The sequence below is a fragment of the Periophthalmus magnuspinnatus genome, chromosome 11 (assembly GCF_009829125.3).
Source record: "Periophthalmus magnuspinnatus isolate fPerMag1 chromosome 11, fPerMag1.2.pri, whole genome shotgun sequence".
Taxonomy (NCBI): domain Eukaryota; kingdom Metazoa; phylum Chordata; class Actinopteri; order Gobiiformes; family Gobiidae; genus Periophthalmus; species Periophthalmus magnuspinnatus.
This window is the reverse complement of record NC_047136.2, coordinates 13,930,526-13,949,707: the sequence shown is the minus strand read 5'-3', so window position 1 is coordinate 13,949,707 and position 19,182 is coordinate 13,930,526. Positions and strand designations below refer to the sequence as shown.

General features: G+C 37.5%; 1 protein-coding gene across 3 annotated transcripts in view; it reads right to left on the bottom strand.

Annotated features, from left to right (window-relative positions):
- Positions 1-321: 321 nt before the first annotated feature.
- The window catches only part of atp9b (ATPase phospholipid transporting 9B), a 45,521-nt gene continuing 26,660 nt past the window's right edge, over positions 322-19,182 (bottom strand). For 2 of the 3 annotated variants that reach the window (XM_033975023.2, XM_055225275.1), the window contains exons 14-29: positions 18,241-18,353; positions 15,786-16,031; positions 12,704-12,865; positions 12,190-12,282; positions 11,017-11,100; positions 9,735-9,905; positions 8,507-8,605; positions 8,261-8,350; positions 7,438-7,582; positions 6,670-6,734; positions 6,344-6,499; positions 6,196-6,260; positions 5,485-5,593; positions 5,346-5,403; positions 3,703-3,906; positions 322-1,530 (exon numbers count right to left, since the gene is read on the bottom strand). In XM_033975023.2, the coding sequence (XP_033830914.1) occupies positions 1,394-1,530; positions 3,703-3,906; positions 5,346-5,403; positions 5,485-5,593; positions 6,196-6,260; positions 6,344-6,499; positions 6,670-6,734; positions 7,438-7,582; positions 8,261-8,350; positions 8,507-8,605; positions 9,735-9,905; positions 11,017-11,100; positions 12,190-12,282; positions 12,704-12,865; positions 15,786-16,031; positions 18,241-18,353 (1,997 nt within the window). In that variant the 3' untranslated portion in view covers positions 322-1,393. Of the gene's footprint in view, positions 1,531-2,842; positions 2,876-3,702; positions 3,907-5,345; positions 5,404-5,484; positions 5,594-6,195; positions 6,261-6,343; positions 6,500-6,669; positions 6,735-7,437; positions 7,583-8,260; positions 8,351-8,506; positions 8,606-9,734; positions 9,906-11,016; positions 11,101-12,189; positions 12,283-12,703; positions 12,866-15,785; positions 16,032-18,240; positions 18,354-19,182 lie in introns of all 3 variants that reach the window. The other variant, XM_033975022.2, reaches the window with a different exon arrangement.

Here is a 19,182-nt window from a genome sequence, read left to right as displayed (position 1 = left end):
ACGCACATTTTTTTCCTGCAATGTCCAGATGAAATGGTTGTTATGGTAATTGTAAAAGATACATTACAGTGTATTTTCTGGGCCTAGTTTTGTGTTGTAGTTGTTGTTCTAGTGGCAAATCTGTAAAGTGGACTTGGCAATTAGATTATTTCAGTTTTATTTATTTCTACATACAAAAGTAGCCTTAAATGGACATGCTGGTGTCTACTTTCTGGCATTGAATTAAAAAAGTGAGTGTGTTTTTTCATGTGTGCTGGGATCAATAATAGACATTCATTCAAAACAAATAGTGCACATTTTTAAACCATTAAAATAAGAAACTTTTGTAATATTTTGTGATTTACTTGCTGGCGCTGACATGCTTTTACATGGATAGTACATGCTTCAGATGTGTCTTTGAAAGCAGCATGAAGCAAATGCTGCATTCATGTGGTCTTCAGGAACTTGGGATTCCCAGATGAGATGTCAAGGTTCTGACTTGTTTGCATTCATGTGCTTTTATCTTGGAAAGTTGGTATTTTGATGTCACCAATAATAAAACAATTGAGTTTGCTCATTAACAACATAATAGCTAAAGATTTCTTGTTGTTCTCAAAAGCTTAACATTAACGATTTTACTTTAGCGAATACTAAAATCAGCTCAATTTCATCTGTCTCATAAAACAAGTGACACCAGGTGTGGAAATTGGACTGCTCATTTTCCCCCCAGTTCCCAAGTTGTTTTTCTGAGTTGTGTTGTGTTCATGTGCATTTTTCAACTCAGAAAAACATTTTCCCAAGTTTCTGAGCACCACATGAATGCAGCAAAAGGCTAATGATTTGTGCTAAACATACAGGCTAGCAGCAAATATAAAGAGACCCAGTGTCCATTCAAATCCATTACAAATACAGTGTTATGACTTGAACATTGGAAGTGGTTCTTTTTGGTCAATCCTTGTCTAATACTTTGAGGTTCATAGAAGAAAATTTCAGAGTAAAATGGCTTCTTTAACAAAAAAGTACAAGATTTATGACGAGTTCTTAAATGCAACACAACACTGTAAAAAAGAGTTGTGTTTTTAAAAATCAACACTTAAAAACAGCACATATAAAAAAGGTCCAAAGTATAAAAATTGCTGTAAATGCTATTCAACGAAAAGGCAAAATTGTCTCCTTTTTTAGTCAAAACTTGCAAGTGTCTGTTTGAACTCAATTATATGTGCTCACATCTTTTCAAGTAATCCAAAAAGTCTTACATCCAAATCACATGACTTTATTCCTCTCCTCTGATTGGTCCACTGCATCCTGGTTATCCACAGGTAAATTAGTCTATGACAGCAGTTCAAAAAGTGCTCAAAATATAATGTTCAAAAGCAAAAATAAGTTTAAATTAAAATGGCCATCCTGGTTTGGTTCAGGAGGAGAGTTTAGAGTAGCTCGGAGGAGAGAATTTGCGTTTCAGGTATTTGATGATGTAGAGAGGAAGGCAGCTGACCAACGTGATCGCAGACACTTTCCACAGAAAAGGCCAAGTCGTGATGTACCACAAATCTGGAAACAAATGAGAATAATTAGTTTCAAGTTTTTCCTAAAAAAATAAAGTGGCATTAAGACTTGGTTTGATGCATTTCAATGAAAACATGCAGTGACATGACCCATTTCCATTGGACTGAAATTGTTAAATGATTCATCGGGACTCAGGAAAAAGCCATACTTTTAACCTTAAAGGTGCACCATGTATTTCTGGAGGAGAGTCCCATACTTGTCTCCTGCTTTACCTGGTATGCACATACTATGGCATTAAATCTATCCATCTCGTGGAGACAAACAGGCTAAGTTACAGGTCAGATTTGATCAGAAGAGGCTACTGCCTTGAAACCATGCATTGTTATTGTGAAGGCTTGTTTTTCAAGACAATAAAACCACCTATTAAGTGAATAAATGCTTAAAGTTCAGTAAAAAATGTATAAGTTCAATCCATTACTGTGGAACATTTCAGGCAAAGCAACAGTATCTCCATGGAGATAAGTATTGGATTACATAGTGCACCTTTAACCAACCAGTCTCTCTACATTCAACTGCAGCTTTTGGAGAGCTTGGGAACACCTTCATTGATTGTAAAATAAAAATAGATGATTTTTTCAGGAGGGCTGTATGGTTTTGTTTGCTCAAGTCAGTTTTTGTAAAATATAAGTTTTAGTAAAATAATTACACAAGAATAAACGTTGTAGGTAAGTTGTACATAATTAAATTGTTCAAGAACGTTCAAACAAATGCAATCGTCAACATCAGTGCTACTTAGGCCTGTCACAATAATGACTATATCGATTTATCGTTCAATATATGAAAGCCGGAATGATATTTTTGGGGGTCAATATTTATTGTGCACTACTGGGAAATTTCCTAATATTTTTTGGCTGTATGATAAGATTTAAGATGTAAAAGGTTGAATTAATAACTTATTCTAAGACTCATTACAGATGCAAACTAACTACTTAACTTTCATTCTGCTGTTTATTTATTGTAGCTCATGATTTTTAAACAATATTGTAGATTTAGACAAGAACATTAGTTTAAATAAGCTCTTGGGTGTGTCAGTTTTTTTTCAATATCATTATCTCATCTATATTTACTTCAGCAATATATTGAACTCCAAAAATTTGTTATCGTGACAGGCCCAGTGCCATTACATGGTTGCATACCCTTTTAACATGCAAACTGTCTGTTACAGCAGGTGAATCAAGACATAATGAGACACAAATCCACAAAAGGCAAATGGAGCCAGGACAATCCCAAACAACATCAACACCACCAAACATGTGCTGAGTGAACATGCAGAGGAGACGTCTTCTGTTAAACATACCAAGGAAAGCTCCGAAGGACACCCTGCCTATTCCTGTGTCCAACGCACAACAGACAAATAACACATGTGAAGAGGGTGAGATTAAAACAAAACAAAAAACAGAAATGATCAAAATGTGAGAGGAAAGTAAAGACAAGTGCTCAGTCACAGAAAACAGTCTGAAGGAGTGCTGATAATGAACAAGATGAATCATGTTTTAATCAACAAACAAAACAACACTAAACTAAAATGATAAATTCCCAGGTTCAGGATTTCCCCTTTTGGGTAATTTCCGATGAACATGCCATAAAATCTGATAAGGGAATACTGGCCACTGGCTGCGGTTACAAGCTCACAGAAGATCTGGTTAAAATCTGATTTCTAGACCTTTAAAATGACTTAAAAAAAAACATGCAAACTGTACAATTTGATATGAGTAATCAGAAGAATGATCAGATTATGATCAGAAAGAAATTTTGCTGTGTGCATGTAACCACAGCTGTTCACATCTGATAGTGGGAGAATCAATAACAGGTTATGTTTAGTAATTTGGTTTTCCCCCATGGACCTTGTTAATGTCTTCTGCACTGTTAAAATTAAAACAAAGTATCTGGTATGAAAGTGAGAAGGGGACAGGCAAAACATTATAAACTTTAACATGGAGCTGGAGGACAGGTCACAATTCTATGGCAGTTTAGCATTAAGATAAACATGTTAATGGCTTATGGTTAATATCTAATTATTGGGCAGTCGCTAAGTTCAACCCCTTCTCTGAAACAAACAAGGGAATCCTATTTTCACAATATCTTCGGTCAACGATGCATTACTCAACCCAAAAACGTGATTATTGTCAGTTGGAAAAAACGAAAACATAAACCTACCGAAGTACTCGTTGAGGAAGGCGAGAGAGGCGAGGTAACAGCCCAGACTGAAGAACTCAGCCAGCACCATGAGCCAGTGCCATGTGCGGATCGTGAGCGCCACCATGAGGAGCTCGGTGAGAATGAGCGCGGTGAAGGAGATGGCCACAACGTGAACAAACTCCGACTCAAACAGCACCAGGGCGCCGTACATCAGGATACCACCTGGGGGCGCCACAGACAAGGTAAACAAGGCTGGAGATATTGTAATCAATTAGGGTGAACAACATCACTTCTTATTAAATACATATTTTGTCAAGTTGTCACCCTTGTTTAAAACATCTTTAAAAAGCCCTCATGTATTTACTTGTTGTGCAAAAAAGATAATTTTGTATTTTTCACAATTTACATTGAGAAAAAGCATAAAAGTTTATCACTATACTTACTGCATTCGACACATTAAATATGACACCCATAATGATTGAATAACTATTTTCCCCTCTATACTCTATACTAACTGTATGTCTGCTGTCAGTGGTTTTGGCGCCCGGTGAATCCTGATCCCTCATTTATCATAACGCTCCACAAATTGGACCTAATAGACTATAACTGATCGCATAATTGCTTCTACATACAGCAAATTCCTGCTACTCAAACTCTATTAAATTAAACCTTCATATTTCCCTATATTGCTCATTTTGTTCAGAGGTTTCTGCTCTCTCCATCAGCTCTAGTTCTGGTTTTTGGTCTTTAATTAAAAAGCTAGTTTTGTCAGGAAGTCATGGTTCAGTGGAGGCATAGATCTGACTCTCATGGCTTAGCGGTTACTGAAATATCGATTTACTGAACAGACAATAGTGCAAATGTAAAAGTGTCTGGCCCCAGAAACATAAGATACTGAGAAACTGCCACAGACACAGTTTGACGAGGCAAGTATTAATTATAAAGCACAAAGCTAAATGGGTCTTTATACATACTGTACAGTTACAGCAAAATGCAGTATAAAGTTCTTAGGCTAAAACAGTGGTTAAAATAGAATACAGCTAATTATTAAGGAAGTTAAGTAGGAAGTTTTCTTACATTTTTTAAATATAAGCTATTTTGTGTTATAGGTTAAATGTGGCTCTAGATTAGGCTGGGTTTTTGAGCTTTTGGTCAATTTAGTTTGTTTTTTAAAGTTGAAATTAAAGGTGCAGTATGTAACTTTTCTGGTTGTCCATCTGCCACCTTGTCTGTCTCCATGGAGATTTTATTGTTTTGTCTGGATTGTTTTACTCAAAAAAAAATCAAATTTTCATTGAGACCTGCAGGTAATGCTACAAGGGTAAGTTACAAGTCAGATCCGTGCAGAGGTGAGCCTATTCACAGTAAGAATACATGTATTTTTGAGCAATGGAAACACCCATGATGAAATGAATCCAATATGAATGTGTTTTAATGCAATACTGTGGAACATTCTAGGCAAAGCAAGAACAACTCCATGAAGACAAGCAGATGACAGACCCTTCACTAAAACATACAAGGCACTTTTAAAATGGTGTTTTTAAATGTTTGTTAAATGTACTGAAGAGTTGGTTGTTGCACAAGGATTATGTGATTTATGACTAGTTTGTTGTGAGAAATGTAATAAAACAATTTTCTTAAAATAAAATGGTCGGTCTTACCTTGGTAAACACTTATCAAAACCCAAATGAGGAAAGTTTTAAAAGACAAAGATCGGCCCTGGAGCAGAGAAAAGCCACAGTGAATAAACATGGATAAATGTCCCTGGTGATACAGTGGACCTTTGGTGTGAGCTCAGACCTTTGTGAGGTCCTTGTACAGCTCTGGGTAGAGCAAGGCCATCTCTGGTTTAACGTCCTGATCCAGAACCAGCGAGAACACAGGGAACATGGTGTAGATAGTGGCATAACTGCACAAGAAATATAGAAGATATAGAAAGAGATTTATACAGAAGCACTAAATATTACTAATTAGGACTACAATTAGCACTATTAACTAATTGCAAAGGGTACCCTTATTTAGGTAATGCAGTGTTTCCCTTTAAAAGAGCAGAATATAGTGCACCCCCCACAGTGTAAAAACAACTTTGAGTACACACAGGCACACTTTGTCGCCCATTGTATTGCCCTAAACATAAAAAAGACTGCTTAAAATCAGGTATTGATAACTGTTATACTTTTACTTGTATGAGGAAAAAAATACATTTATTAAAAATGCTGCAGAAGTCTGAACTAAATTTGCCCTGCTAAGAACTAAATATCTTTTACAAAATAGGTCTAAATATTTGTAAAACCTGCAAACTTTTTACAATGTAGTTCTGAAATCCATGTGATTCTTGTTTTAGTTTAGCAGTTCATATTTCAGTCTTCTCTCAAATGTTAAAACTCCTGGATATTTTTAAAATGAGCACTATAAACTCAATTCAGAATTATAACATAAATAAAACAATTATTAAAAAACAGATTAGAATCCCTAATACATATGATCTGTGGACTCCAGGTCTGTACATACCCGACCATGAGAAATCCCTGATACAATGGCACAGAGGCAAAGTAGAATATGGAGGAGAAGACCGCCTGAGGTACAAAGCACAAAGTTAACATTAAAATGATACTTCCACATCCACCTCCTTATGCACCAACAGAGCCATGTATTGTACCTGCATGGTGGAGATGATCATGCCACGATGCATTACAAACTGCCCCAGAGCGGCCGAGCGCTTGTAGCTGTTTCTGCCGTGTACCATCAGCAAACGACCGATGTGTTTGAACTGAGTGATGGAGAAGTCTGCAGCCAGAGAGGCCTGCTTCCCCTCCTGAAAAACACAGACAGAACGTGGAAATACAAGTCAAAATAAGAACTGTACAGCTGTGGTATTGGGCTATTATATATGTATATGTATATGTATATGTATATGTATATGTATATGTATATGTATATGTATATGTATATGTATATGTATATGTATATGTAAAAGATCTGTACCTTTCCCTCTATGCCAATGCCACAGTCTGCAGCTTGGATCATGCTAACATCATTTCCTCCATCACCTGGAACAATGGAAAAAAAAAAAGTTAAAATCTTAAAAGAGTTATTATTAGTGACTCTAAATCTATAAATATGTACTAATGTTTGCCTTTGTCTGTGATTGTAGTAAAAGAAAAATTCAAATCTGTCAACTGGACTGGACTTAGTTCCAGTTGACTTAGTTCTATGGATCATACCTGGACGACTGAGGGATTACATAGACCTACTGTTGTTCAACATTGTTTACATGTTATATGTTTATGTGAGCAGCTTAAAAATCATAGATGAAAATGACATTCTGGCGAAGGATCTGCCACCTGCTTGTCTCAAAGAGATTTTTTTGTCTGGAATTTTTCACAGTATGGTGTTAAATGTCTATCTCCACAGACGCAAGCAGATGGTACAACTAGCCTAAGTTACAAGTCAGATCTGCAGTTGAACAAATGCACGGTTTATGCCATACCTTGGGACATTGCAGCCAAAGCAATAACATCTCCACGTGGACAAGCAGGTGCCCTACCCCATTCACAGCCAGAAAAGTTACACAGTGCACATTTAAAAGCAGGAAAAATATGAACTTTCAGCTACATTTACAACAGAAAAGCCTTGCTTTGACTGCCCCCTTGTGGATATGAAGCATTCTAATTCCTATTAAAGACAGCATGTACTCTGTATTGTTAAAGCTGTTACTGCATATGTAAATAGGATGTATATATGAAGTCTAACCGATGGCGCAGGTCCTGTTGTCTGTGTGCTGCTGTAGCAAAGTGACGATCTGAGCTTTCTGGGTGGGAGAACAGCGACAGCAGACCACAGCTGGGCACTGACAGGCCAGCTCCACAAACTCGTGCTCATAGTACCGCAGACACACCTAGAAAAAGAGACTGGCAATTAAACGTAACGCACACTAAAATGTAAAACTGCAGAGTTAGTTGCGAGACATTAGACACTTGTAATAATTTTTCTGAGTGACGCTGTATATATTAAACATAGAGAAGGCACCATGTAAAGTATAACCTGTTTACTTTAAGCAAACTTGTTTAGCAGTTACAAAATGTTCTTATTAATTAAACACTAGGTCACTTCTCTGTTGGTGGATCTGTTACGTTATCTTCATGGAGATGTTATTGCTTTGCCTGGAGTTTTCCACAGAATGAACTCAAACATCTCCATTTCCATCTCCATGGGCACAAGCAAGTGATATCACCAGACCAAGTTACATCTCAGATCTGTGGAGAGGCAAGCCTGCTCACAATAAGAATATATCTTTTTCAAGGCATTTATGTGCAATTCAACGTCTAGAATTGTAAATACATTATAAATAAATGGAAGGCACATAATGGCACTCAATCCAAAGTGAAATAATAACAAGACCAACCAATGTGCAATCATCAAACCAGCTACAAAGTTTAAATCAATGAATATGAGAGTATCCACGTTCTTATGCCAACCAAATGTTTCCAAACTTCTTAAACCCTCCTCTGTCTGCTCATTTGTCGCATCTGTCTAATATCAACGTGCAGTTAGTTTGAATGGAGGAGTATGGCACCTCTAGTGAGTCTCCAGAGATGACCAGGGCACAGTCGTGTTTTCTCCTGAAGGCGTTGAGCTCCAGATGGGCCTCTCCGCGGTTCGACACCTGTTCAAGAGCCACAACTCGCAATTAGCATATCATTAGCATATTAGCATAACACGATCAGCCACAACAACACCAACACAAGAGTCTAGTATGTTCTGCTTAGGTAGAAGCATTATTATAGTGACCACAAAGAGCAGAGGGAGGAGAGAAGCATACAGGTTTGAAGACGTGGATGTCCTGGTTCCTGGAGACGAGGTGAGAGCTCTTAGCGATGCAGGTGGCTGTCTCAAGTTTGTCACCAGTCAACATCCAAATCTGGAAACAGTAAATTAAAAGTTAGGACTTCTCAGTAAGAATTAATCAAAACAAAATCTTCCTTTTTTAAAAACTGGTGAAGGTCTTTATTCTACCCAGGTCAAATGGCAATAACAGTATAGACATTCAATGCATTAAACATAAATTGACTTGTGTAATAAATAATGACCCTACAGTGAACTGCGTTATAGCGAGGGACCACTGTATATCAAAAAATGTATTGATATTGCAATATTGACTCATGCAATAACTGATATCCATCTGGCTGTGGCCTCCTTGTCAAAGCTTGATGTTGTCAGATCTCAGAAGCAAAGCAGGGCTAGGCCTGGTTAGTACTTGGTTGGGAGACTGCTGGGAATACCAGGTGGCACAGTAGGTGCCAGTGGCAAAAACTGTCATTGTGTCCTTAGGCAAGACACTTCACCCACATTGCCTAGAATGAATGTGGTATGTGCATGACTGTTAGTGGTCAGAGGGGCCAATGGCACAGATTGGCAGCCTCCCTTAAGTCACTTTGCCCCAGGGCAGCTGTGGTTAGTAGCTTAGTAGTAGTAGTAGTTGTGGTAGCTAGTAGCTTACCACCACTGAATGTGGAGTGAATGATTATAATACTGCAAATAAACAAAATATATTGCAATAAGGGCAAAACAGACTTCTTTTATTATTTTAGTCCTAATTTAATCATTGTTTTGTCAATGTCAGGTTTTTATTTTAATCTGACAGGTAAATTAACCCTATAGCGTCGAAGGCTATTGTCGATAGAGCGCAGATGCAGACTTTCCAGCAGCGTAACTCCGCAACCAGTCGTGCTCTCAAGTAAATTCAAACGGCGTCTCAAAGCGGAGGCACGGGGCTATTTAAATATTTTTCCGTCAGTTACGGTAATCTGCCTCTGTTGCTCCGCGAAGGTGACGAATGAGAGCGCGGGTGCTGCGGGGATTTTCCCTGTCATTTATTCGATGTGTAAAAGAAAACATATGGATGGATGTGTAAAATAGAAGTAGATGTGTGAAAAAATGCAGTAAATTCTGATACATCCTTTAATATGATTTTTATGGCTAACAAAAATATAAAAGTCTAGGTGACCTATACTGGCCCATAGTGTGCTCAGTCCTTAAAGGGTTAAGACCTTGATGCCGGCATTCCGGAGCAGCTCCAGAGTGGGCCTGACGTCAGCCTGGAGCTGGTCCTCCACTCCGGTCAGACAAAGAAGCTCCATCTCCCGCTCCAGACTTTCTACCACTGCCGCCACCTTCAGCCCGCGGTCGTGGATGCTCAGCTTCGCCTGGTTGTATCGATTCTGAAGTGCAGACAAACAGGCCTGTCAGTATAACTCATTTTGAAGTACTATATATTTGCTGAAGAAACTATAGACAATAAATGATAATATTCACACTAATTGTTTATCCGAGCCCAAAAAAAAATTCTACATGAGCTGCAATAAATAAATAGAAGAATAAGCATATTAGTAGTTAGTTTGTATCTATAATGAGTCATAGAAGTTATTAATTCAACTCTTTACATCTTAAATCTCACTGTAGTACAAAAATTTTTTTTAAAAAAGATCCTCACTAGTACAGAGAAAAAGTACCCATGATAAATATTGACCCTCAAAAATGACCCATCTACCATTTTTGATAAGTTCATACAGAAATAATCTTGACAGGCTAAAGTTAACAAAGACATACAAATACAATTATTTGATTTAGTTTACAACAGTATGTGAACATATAGTGATAGTCTTCAATTAGGGCCACTTTCAACCAGAAGAGGATTATGATCAAAACAACAGAAAACGTGTCCGATATAAGACAGATATAAGAGAAGATACAATATATTTAAGTTTCTGAGCTATTGGATGTGCCATAATTGGTCTGAATACCAGCTCAAAACAGACAAAAAGTTGAGAACATTTGAGAGGTTACTTTTATACTTAAAAAGTATAAATTGCCTGTGTATTTGATCAAAGCCTACTATTTGCAATAACATTTTGAAAGTAAAATATTTTTAGTCCTCAATCTCAAATAGGGCTGTCAAATGAGCACAATTTTAATTCTGATCAAGATTTTGTCATTTCAATGATTTGCTTGGGTGTTTTTAATTTCCATCATTAAAAGCATGTGGTTTGAAGCGGAGTTCAGGCTTTGAAGGAACATATTTGAATTTTTTTTTTTCTTTTAAGTGGCAATGATTAAAAGTCTGTATCGTTTTGGGGTTTTTTTTGTTTAGGGAATTAACACTGAATTCGCTGACTTGAAATAAAATAAAATGTGTGACTGTTCAATGTGAGAGAAAAAAATGATTCATTTAAAAAAATAATTTTAGGTGAATTAAGGTGAATTTTTAATAAAGATTACATCATTTAATCTAAAAAATATTGACAAGTATGCTTGTCAATATTTCTGTTTTACCTCAAAATCTTGGTACTGCTCTTCAGACAAGGACTTCTTGGCCACAACCAGAGTCCTCAGTCCTTCTCTGGCCATATTCCCACACTGAAAACACATAATACATAATCAATTATTCTTCATACAATACAAACCCATGGAGCTTTTATTGAGGTCACTAATTAGCAGATGCTGTTTTGAACATCAACTGTTGCCAATAACGACACTCCACAGGGTTGTCAATAGCAACATATTATTTCCAACAGTAAAAATCTATGGCGTATTTAGTGCCTCTGGAGATAAAAAGAGGACACATGCTAAAACAGAGGGGCGGAGGGCGGCTTATTTTTCATATGAAACAGCATTGGGGGAAATGTTGATTGGATATTGACTGTTGAGTTGGACGATTTGACAAAGGGCATATTAGCAGCAACACTCCATTGCGTTGAATATGACATACTGTAATTACTGCAACTTTATCTAGGTCACTAATTAAATCTACAGCTGCCTGCGGTTGTAACAGGCTCAATAATGCCAATATAATTATGAACATATGCGCACGAGAAGAGAGCGTCCGACATCAAGTGCTTCTAGTCTGTTACGATGAATGTCATGAATATACAGGGCTGTGACTGTAGGTGTGAGTTTGTAAGGGAATGTATGTCTTATAATGCGCGTTTTATGTTTTATAATGCTTTAACAAAAAATATCTGCTCTATTTGTAAATTATGGGGCATTTGTGTTGAAAAAAGACTTGGACTAAATGTTGCTATTCGTAGTTACGGATGTACAAATGATCAAATTTTTGTGTTAAGATTACTGTGGGAAGAGGTCTGTATAATCCCCTCAGACATTCAGGTATGATCTATGATTTTTTGTTTTACTACAGTGAAAAAAAAAAAAAATTCAGAATATTCACAATATGTGACTGGGTTTCTGAATGATAAAGTAAAGTTAAAGTGACAGACAGACATATTCTTATTATAATTAATTAAGCAACCATTTAGAGTTAGGCTTTTTAGTGCATTTTACAATTTTTGCACCTAAAATAGTGACAATTATAATTTGTTAATTAATTTTGTTCTTACTTATTATGACCTGACTTACCAAATAATTCTGGTTACCGAGTCAATCGATTAACATATATCCAAACTTGTAGGGAGAAAGATGCCAGATATTAAGTCTAAAAGTTTTTACCTCTTCTTCGAGCCAGTCGTTGTACTGGACAATACTGGCCATAGCCACATCTGCCCCTTTCATGTAAAAAGTGATGTCTCCAGTCGACTCCTCCTGCAACAGAACACACAAAATGTAAGATTTAACAACACAACACGTTTCAAAATGCTATGGTGAACATAACTATCTTTGTCTGTGTAATCTCCCAGTCGTCAATGGACTAATAACAGATACTCCTTACTGTAACCAACTAGGATGTGTCTGTGTCATTGTCGTTAGCTCCTTCCTTCAGACAGATACAAGGCAGTGATTTACCAGAAACCTGTCACAACTGAAGACGAGTGGCAAAATATATTCATGTATGTATTCACTCTTTGTCATCAAACAATTTTTTGCAAAACTGGCTGCAGAACATAATGTCCTCTGCAAACAACAAACTATCATGTCTCCATAAGGTTGTACAATGAATAAGAGAATAGAAAGAACAGAAAGAAAAATATAAAGAAAAATCAAAAGCATGTGATGTATGTCCCACCCTGACGATGATGCCCATCCTCTTGCTCTCAGATGTGAAGGGGAAGATTTGGAGGATGTGAAAGGAGAGGATCTGTCCTGAGGGGGTCTTCAGCTGTAGAGAGCCCAGGTCACGGTTCACCAGGGTCAGACCCATGCTCTCTGTCCACCGCACCAGCGCCACCTACAGGCAGAAAGATAAACAACATCAGAGGGGAATAGAGCGACATCAAGTCCAGTTTTAAGTTACAAGTATTAAAGAGTAATTTTATCTTTGCAAAATGTAATTGTTGAGTGCAGATGCTGGTTCAAAATTCATAATAAAATCATAATATTCAATTTTTATTATAATACCAGTGTGGTCGATCTGACAAAAAAATTTGTCATACAGCAAAATTCCTACCCAATAATGCAATGCAGTAATATTGTGTAATCATATACATTCGTTGATCCAAGTGCGGATATCAAATCCTCATAAATCTTAATTCCACTGACTTAAAACATACATGTTTCATGTAACACTATATAAATGTATAATAGTTCAGCCCTGTGATGCTTGGTCCTGGGAGAGAGCAGAGTCTCTTCAGCTGTCGACACACAAGTGTTTTCAGTTTTCTTCCTCTTTTCTCTGCACAGGAACCTCGGCTTCAGAGCTCAGCTGCGCACCACTCCATCCTCAATGGCTTCATTTTCAATTTAAACACTCAGCGCTTGTTATTATACTCTGACCTACAAATCGGGACTTCCTGTTAATAGCCATCATTTTTCCTGCTCCCCTTTGAGGCACAGAGAAAGAGCTGCCTATATTTACTAACACACATCTGCGAGTCATTACACAGAGCAGAGGAGGAGGCAGTGGTAACTGAACCTGCCACGGCTCTATTTCAGCACTTATTTAGATGTTTAAATCACAGTTAAAAGGGAAGAAAAATTAACAATCATGATTAGACAAATACCAACAATATACTATGTATTAATTTAAAATGTATTAATTTAAAATTAAACATCATATATCAAGCTAAATTGACTTGTGAGCTTTTAGCCATATTATACATAACATAAATAAATATATGTTGTTACCTCATCAAAAACATACCTGGAGCTGTGTTTTGTTCACATATGTTTGAGTAACACTTTATTATTAGTCTGTCTACATCTCCAAAGCTCAATATGCTCTGTTTCACCTTGTGATGTCATGAAGTGGTAGTTCTTAAGTAAAAAGCCTTTTATCTTTTGTTCGGTAGAGATTGCAGCAATTCCAGGGCTGAAATGATTCAAACGATTCTAGTGAAGATGTACGGAGTTTCAAAACACAGTGGAGCACTTCCTGTATTACCACATGACATCATAAGGTGGAGCAGGAGGTTTCAATCTGAAAGAAGAACACAGCCTAAATGTGCAGGGTTTGCGTTTCTATTAGTGACTAGACCCTTGAAACATTTATATCCAAGCCCCCTCTCCCATTTGTATTAAATATTGCTAGCCTTTAGAATGTTATAATACCAACTAAAACTCTAATTGCTGTCAGTTGAGTCTATAACATTAAGTACCACCTTAAGTAGGGCATGAACTAACAACAACATAGGAGCAACAAACCTATTAATTTAACAGCAAGTTAAAGATGCACTGTGTGACTTCTGATGGAGGGCCTGTACCACAGATGTGACTGCTTTGCCAGGAATGTGCCACACTATGGTATTATTTTTATTGTTCAAAAACTACCTTTAAAAAAATACATTCTACCGTGAGTGGGGTCACCTCTCCACAGATCTAATCTGTACCTTCTCCTGGTGGCATCAGTTTTTCCTCAGTAAAGATAGATAAGGGTAATGCCATACTGAGGAGCATTCTGGGCAAAGCAATACAAGTTCACCTGTATAACGCAACTTAAAAACATCATGACTATAAAAATACACTTTACTTCATAAACGGCTATTAAACCGAACAATTACACGCTGTAGTCTCTGACATCACAGAGTTCAAAGGGCATGTGGGGAATTGGTCCTAATGCAGCAGGTTTAGTGACCCCTCTATGACCCCAGTGACCTACCACCTGCATCTCCTCGACGACAACTTATTACATTAGAGAATTACAACAAGGAGCTAAACAAACTAAAACAAGCTCAACATCAACAACAAAGATGAGACAAAGTGCAGTCGATGAAACGGAGGTGACAAGATGAGAGACAAAGAATACTATAGACCCACAGCGTGCATCGTCTCTGAGAAAATTAAATATTGATCAATCCGTGCGGCGCTGGACAAAAGAGTGAAGTGGACAAAGGTATAAATAAATATAAACATCAAAGTGGGAGGGACAGTGCAGACAGGTGAAGAAAGAGACTAGATTTATGTGTAAAGTCACCCCTGCTACTCAGAGGTGGAGGAAAAATTGTTATTATTCAGATGCAGTGTTGAAAAATTGTGATAAACGTGTGAATAGAAATAGAACCCGGATATATTGTAAAATGTGGAAAGAAGCATGTATAATTTATTTAGCGATGTTCCTGATTTTTGATTCCTCTACTTCAGGAGGGAAAAACTGTACACCGCACAGTGTATAGTGAAGGGAACAAAAGAAGTCTGTATCGTATCATCTATGCATTTTATTGGTTGTGAACCATAAATTAAAGGAGACACATCAACTTTTTTCTCCTCATCATTAGCTACGGTAAGGCACAGGTCTTACATGTAGGGTTAAAAAATGTCTCCGCTTCTTGCTACAGTGAAATGTTCCTATGAAAAGCTTCTCATTTCAGCAGTTTTGAACAAGAAGACAATGGACCCGTTTCAATTCTTAAGGGGTTTTAGATCAAAATAGCAGTTTACAATGAACAACATTTTTTAAAGATGTGTTGTCCCATTATGTTCATGTATGCACGTTTTCAGATGAGAATCATAACTACCCCAGAAAAATGCTGTTTATTTAGGAGGACTGCAACTGTACACTACCCTCTGGTTTAATTAATTTTAAACATTTTTCATAAAGGTCAAAATCACAATAGCAGTTCCCTCACAGTGTTTGACAAAATCGCGGTATTAATTGAACCAATAGAAAGTCATAAAATCAAACAATGAAATAGCAAGCAGACCAACAGCCTCACCTCGTCTGGGCTGGAGGCCTGGTAGGTGCGATTGTCATCGCTGAAGTCCTGGTCGGCTTCGGTGGTCTCGGGCTCTCCGTTGCCATGGCTTTCATACACTGGTGTTACGTTATGGCACAGAGCGATCGCCTTCACTGCCTCGTGGATCCGGCTGCTCACAGACTTACGCACCTTTGGACCCGACGACTGGGGCTTCCTGGACGGAGTGGCTCCACTGGTGCTGCCATTGGAGGGCTGGGGTGGCACCTGGAAGGAATTAAAATGTATAATATTATAATAATTGTAACAATCTTATCAAAAACAAATACTCAATTCAAATTTAGTACTGAAATGTTTTTGGGGGGGCAATGGATCAGTAGATAGAGCACCCAAAGAGCACCCAAACACCAAAGGTCAATTCCAGCTTGGAGTTTCTTTATCTTGTCCTTGGGTAAGACACTTCACCCACCTTGTCTTGTATGAAACTGTTGTGTGTGTGTGTGTGTGTGTGTGGGTGTGTGGGGGTGTGTGTGTGTGTGTGTGTGTGTGTGTGAGTGTGGTTGTCCAAGGATCTGATGGTGCAGACTGGCAACTTCTGACAATCTACCACAGGGCAGCTGTGGCTTCGGAGTATGCAGTGAATGAATAGTAGCTCTGTGACAGGCCTTGACAAGCCAGGAACCTACAATAGCGTGCCATAGGCATGCAGTGTGAAGAGAGATATGTCACGCAAATAAATGTTATAGACTCACCTCTAAGTTTGGAGAGCACCACAACATCCATATGCTAATTTTAAAGCCAGTTAGACTCCTCCTCTCACTTATCACTGCTATTTTCTTACAGCCAGTCCCTGACCTCGCCCCTGTCCAGTGATGTCCTCTCCCTTGTGTCTGTACATGATGTGACAGTGTCTTTAACCTCGGCCTGGTGGATAATTCACTTTGACAGCTTTTCAGTGGGTAGAGTGTATCACCATATTTATCCTGTCATATCTGCTTTAAGGGCCTATTAATGTCGCCCATCTATTTAACAGTAGGGCTGACAGCCCACCAGCAGCTGTGGCCCAAGGGACTGTGTTATGATAGAGGAAAAAGGACAAAACATGACAACCTTCATCAAGATCTACAATGGTTTCACACATTTAAGTGGTGGCTGGATCTCAAATAGATGCATATCCTGTTCCTGGTGACTGCACTAAAGATATATAGAGCAATATTTAGTTTGTATACAGTTTAATTGAAAAATTTTGTGTGTTGCTGTTTTGAGCATGGGTTAAACTGGAGACCAAAGCGGAGGTTTATGGATTTTGTAAAAAAAAATGCTCTTTTACATGGAGATCTTATTGCTTTGCCTGGAAAGTTCCACAGTAAGGCATTAAATTTATTCAATTACATCTACTACTTGCATTCTTACTGTGAGCATGGTTGCCTTGCCACAGATCTGACCTGCATTTGGCCTGGTGTCTCCAGGGATCTAGACAAGTTTAATGCCATACTGTTGAATAAACCAGGCAAAGTAATAACTTCTCCACAGAGACAAGCGGATGGCAGACCCTACAACTGAAAAGTTACATAGTGCACCTTTAAATTGCCAACACACATTAAAAATATTTCCATTTACCCATGACACCTGACTCATAAACTCTGTCACAGTAAATACTATCAGTTGTACTCCCTGCTCTGCTCCACTGTGACTGTGGTGTAAAAGGCCCAGCACAGATGGTTTGTGAGAGCAGCAGCTGTTTGGAGCAGAGACTCAACAATATCATTTAGTCATGGCCCCCCTAACCACCCGGAGAGGCCCACACTTACAGTACGCTCAGGGAGGACATGCTGATGAATAACAACATGCCTCTTTTACTGGAGGATGTCATGTTATGTCAATACAACAAACTGCTTTCATTATTCTTCAACCCTCCACAGACTCCCATAACAGAAACAGAAATGTGTACTGTCAAATATACTATACACATTTAAATCAAAGTGTCTTATTCACCAAGCTTTAAAAATTAATAAAGCAAAAATGGATAAAGAATTTTTAGACACTCAAATGCACTTTTACATTGAATAATTCAGTGAAACTGTAGACTACTATACATTTGTATAGGATGAGATGGGTGACGTGTCTTGCCCAAGGACACAACGCAATGTAATGGTTCTGTTCAAATTAGGGTTGTTTAAAAAAAAGTCAATAAAAAAACAGATAATAGTTGAGTTGAAAGATACATTTCAACGAGGATTTTAAGTATCAATTAGTATCTAATTTGGACACTAGTTCAAGTAAAGATTAAATATAATAGTGGTATTGAAATTGATATCGAGCATTTTCGCATAATGTAAAAACTGAGTCTGAAATTTTAATATCAAAACAACACTAAAAATATAGAAGACATTACTGATAAAGTGATAAAAAACATTTTGTTTTGTTATGGTCATAGTATATATCATAAGTATATATCATATTTTAATTAGCTCACCAGTGCATAAGACTGTATGATGTGGCTCTGGATCTCGTCCATTGTGTCGGTGCCGTAGGACACTGTTCCCAAGTGAAGCCTCTTAAAGATCATTTCATTCTGTGTCAGTGTTCCTGAAAATCGAAACAAAGTTTTATAATGACAATTTTGAGCACTGTGGTCAAATATTCAAGAGAAACAACATCACTATTGGTACATCACTGCTGTCATCTCACTTATTCCCATCAGCGTCATTACTTATTAATACCCCCAAAAATAGAAGAGGTATTAATAATGAAAATATTGCATGAATAGGACTTTTTTTGCCCGACCAGACAGAGACTTCTACAATCTCTTCGATATCAGAAGGGTCTGGACTCGGACCATAGAGTGAAAAACCTCCGTCCTAACATGGGACGGTCCAAACACAGCTGCAAATTTGGCTCACGAGTCTCGAAAATTCTTATAACATTCAGAACAAAATATATAACATTCCACCATGTTTTGTTTTAATGGTTACAGTTTCAGGCCCTTACATCTTTGTAAAGTTATGTGAAGTGGTTCTGGCAGGCCAGGTAAGGATATTTCTTGGATAGTTTAAGAATGGTCTAGATCTATATTCACATGACTACATGATAATATTGAAAACCTCCTATGAAAATAATACTTTACTAAATACATACAAAAATATGCAAAAATTCTAAATCTACTAATGACTAACTATAAATAACAAAAAGAAAAAAATAGGCCTAACTATGAACTCAAACTGGGAAAAAATACTACAAAAAGGCAATTAAAAAACAAGGGAAAAAGTGTCCAAACCTAACATATACTAGTTTTTGTGATAGTTTTGTGATTAAAAAGTACATTATATTGCCATAAATTTGTGTATTATCAATTGTAAGTATCAAGCCTTGTCACTTGTAACAAAATAGAGTTTGAAATGTATTGAGATAACACTTG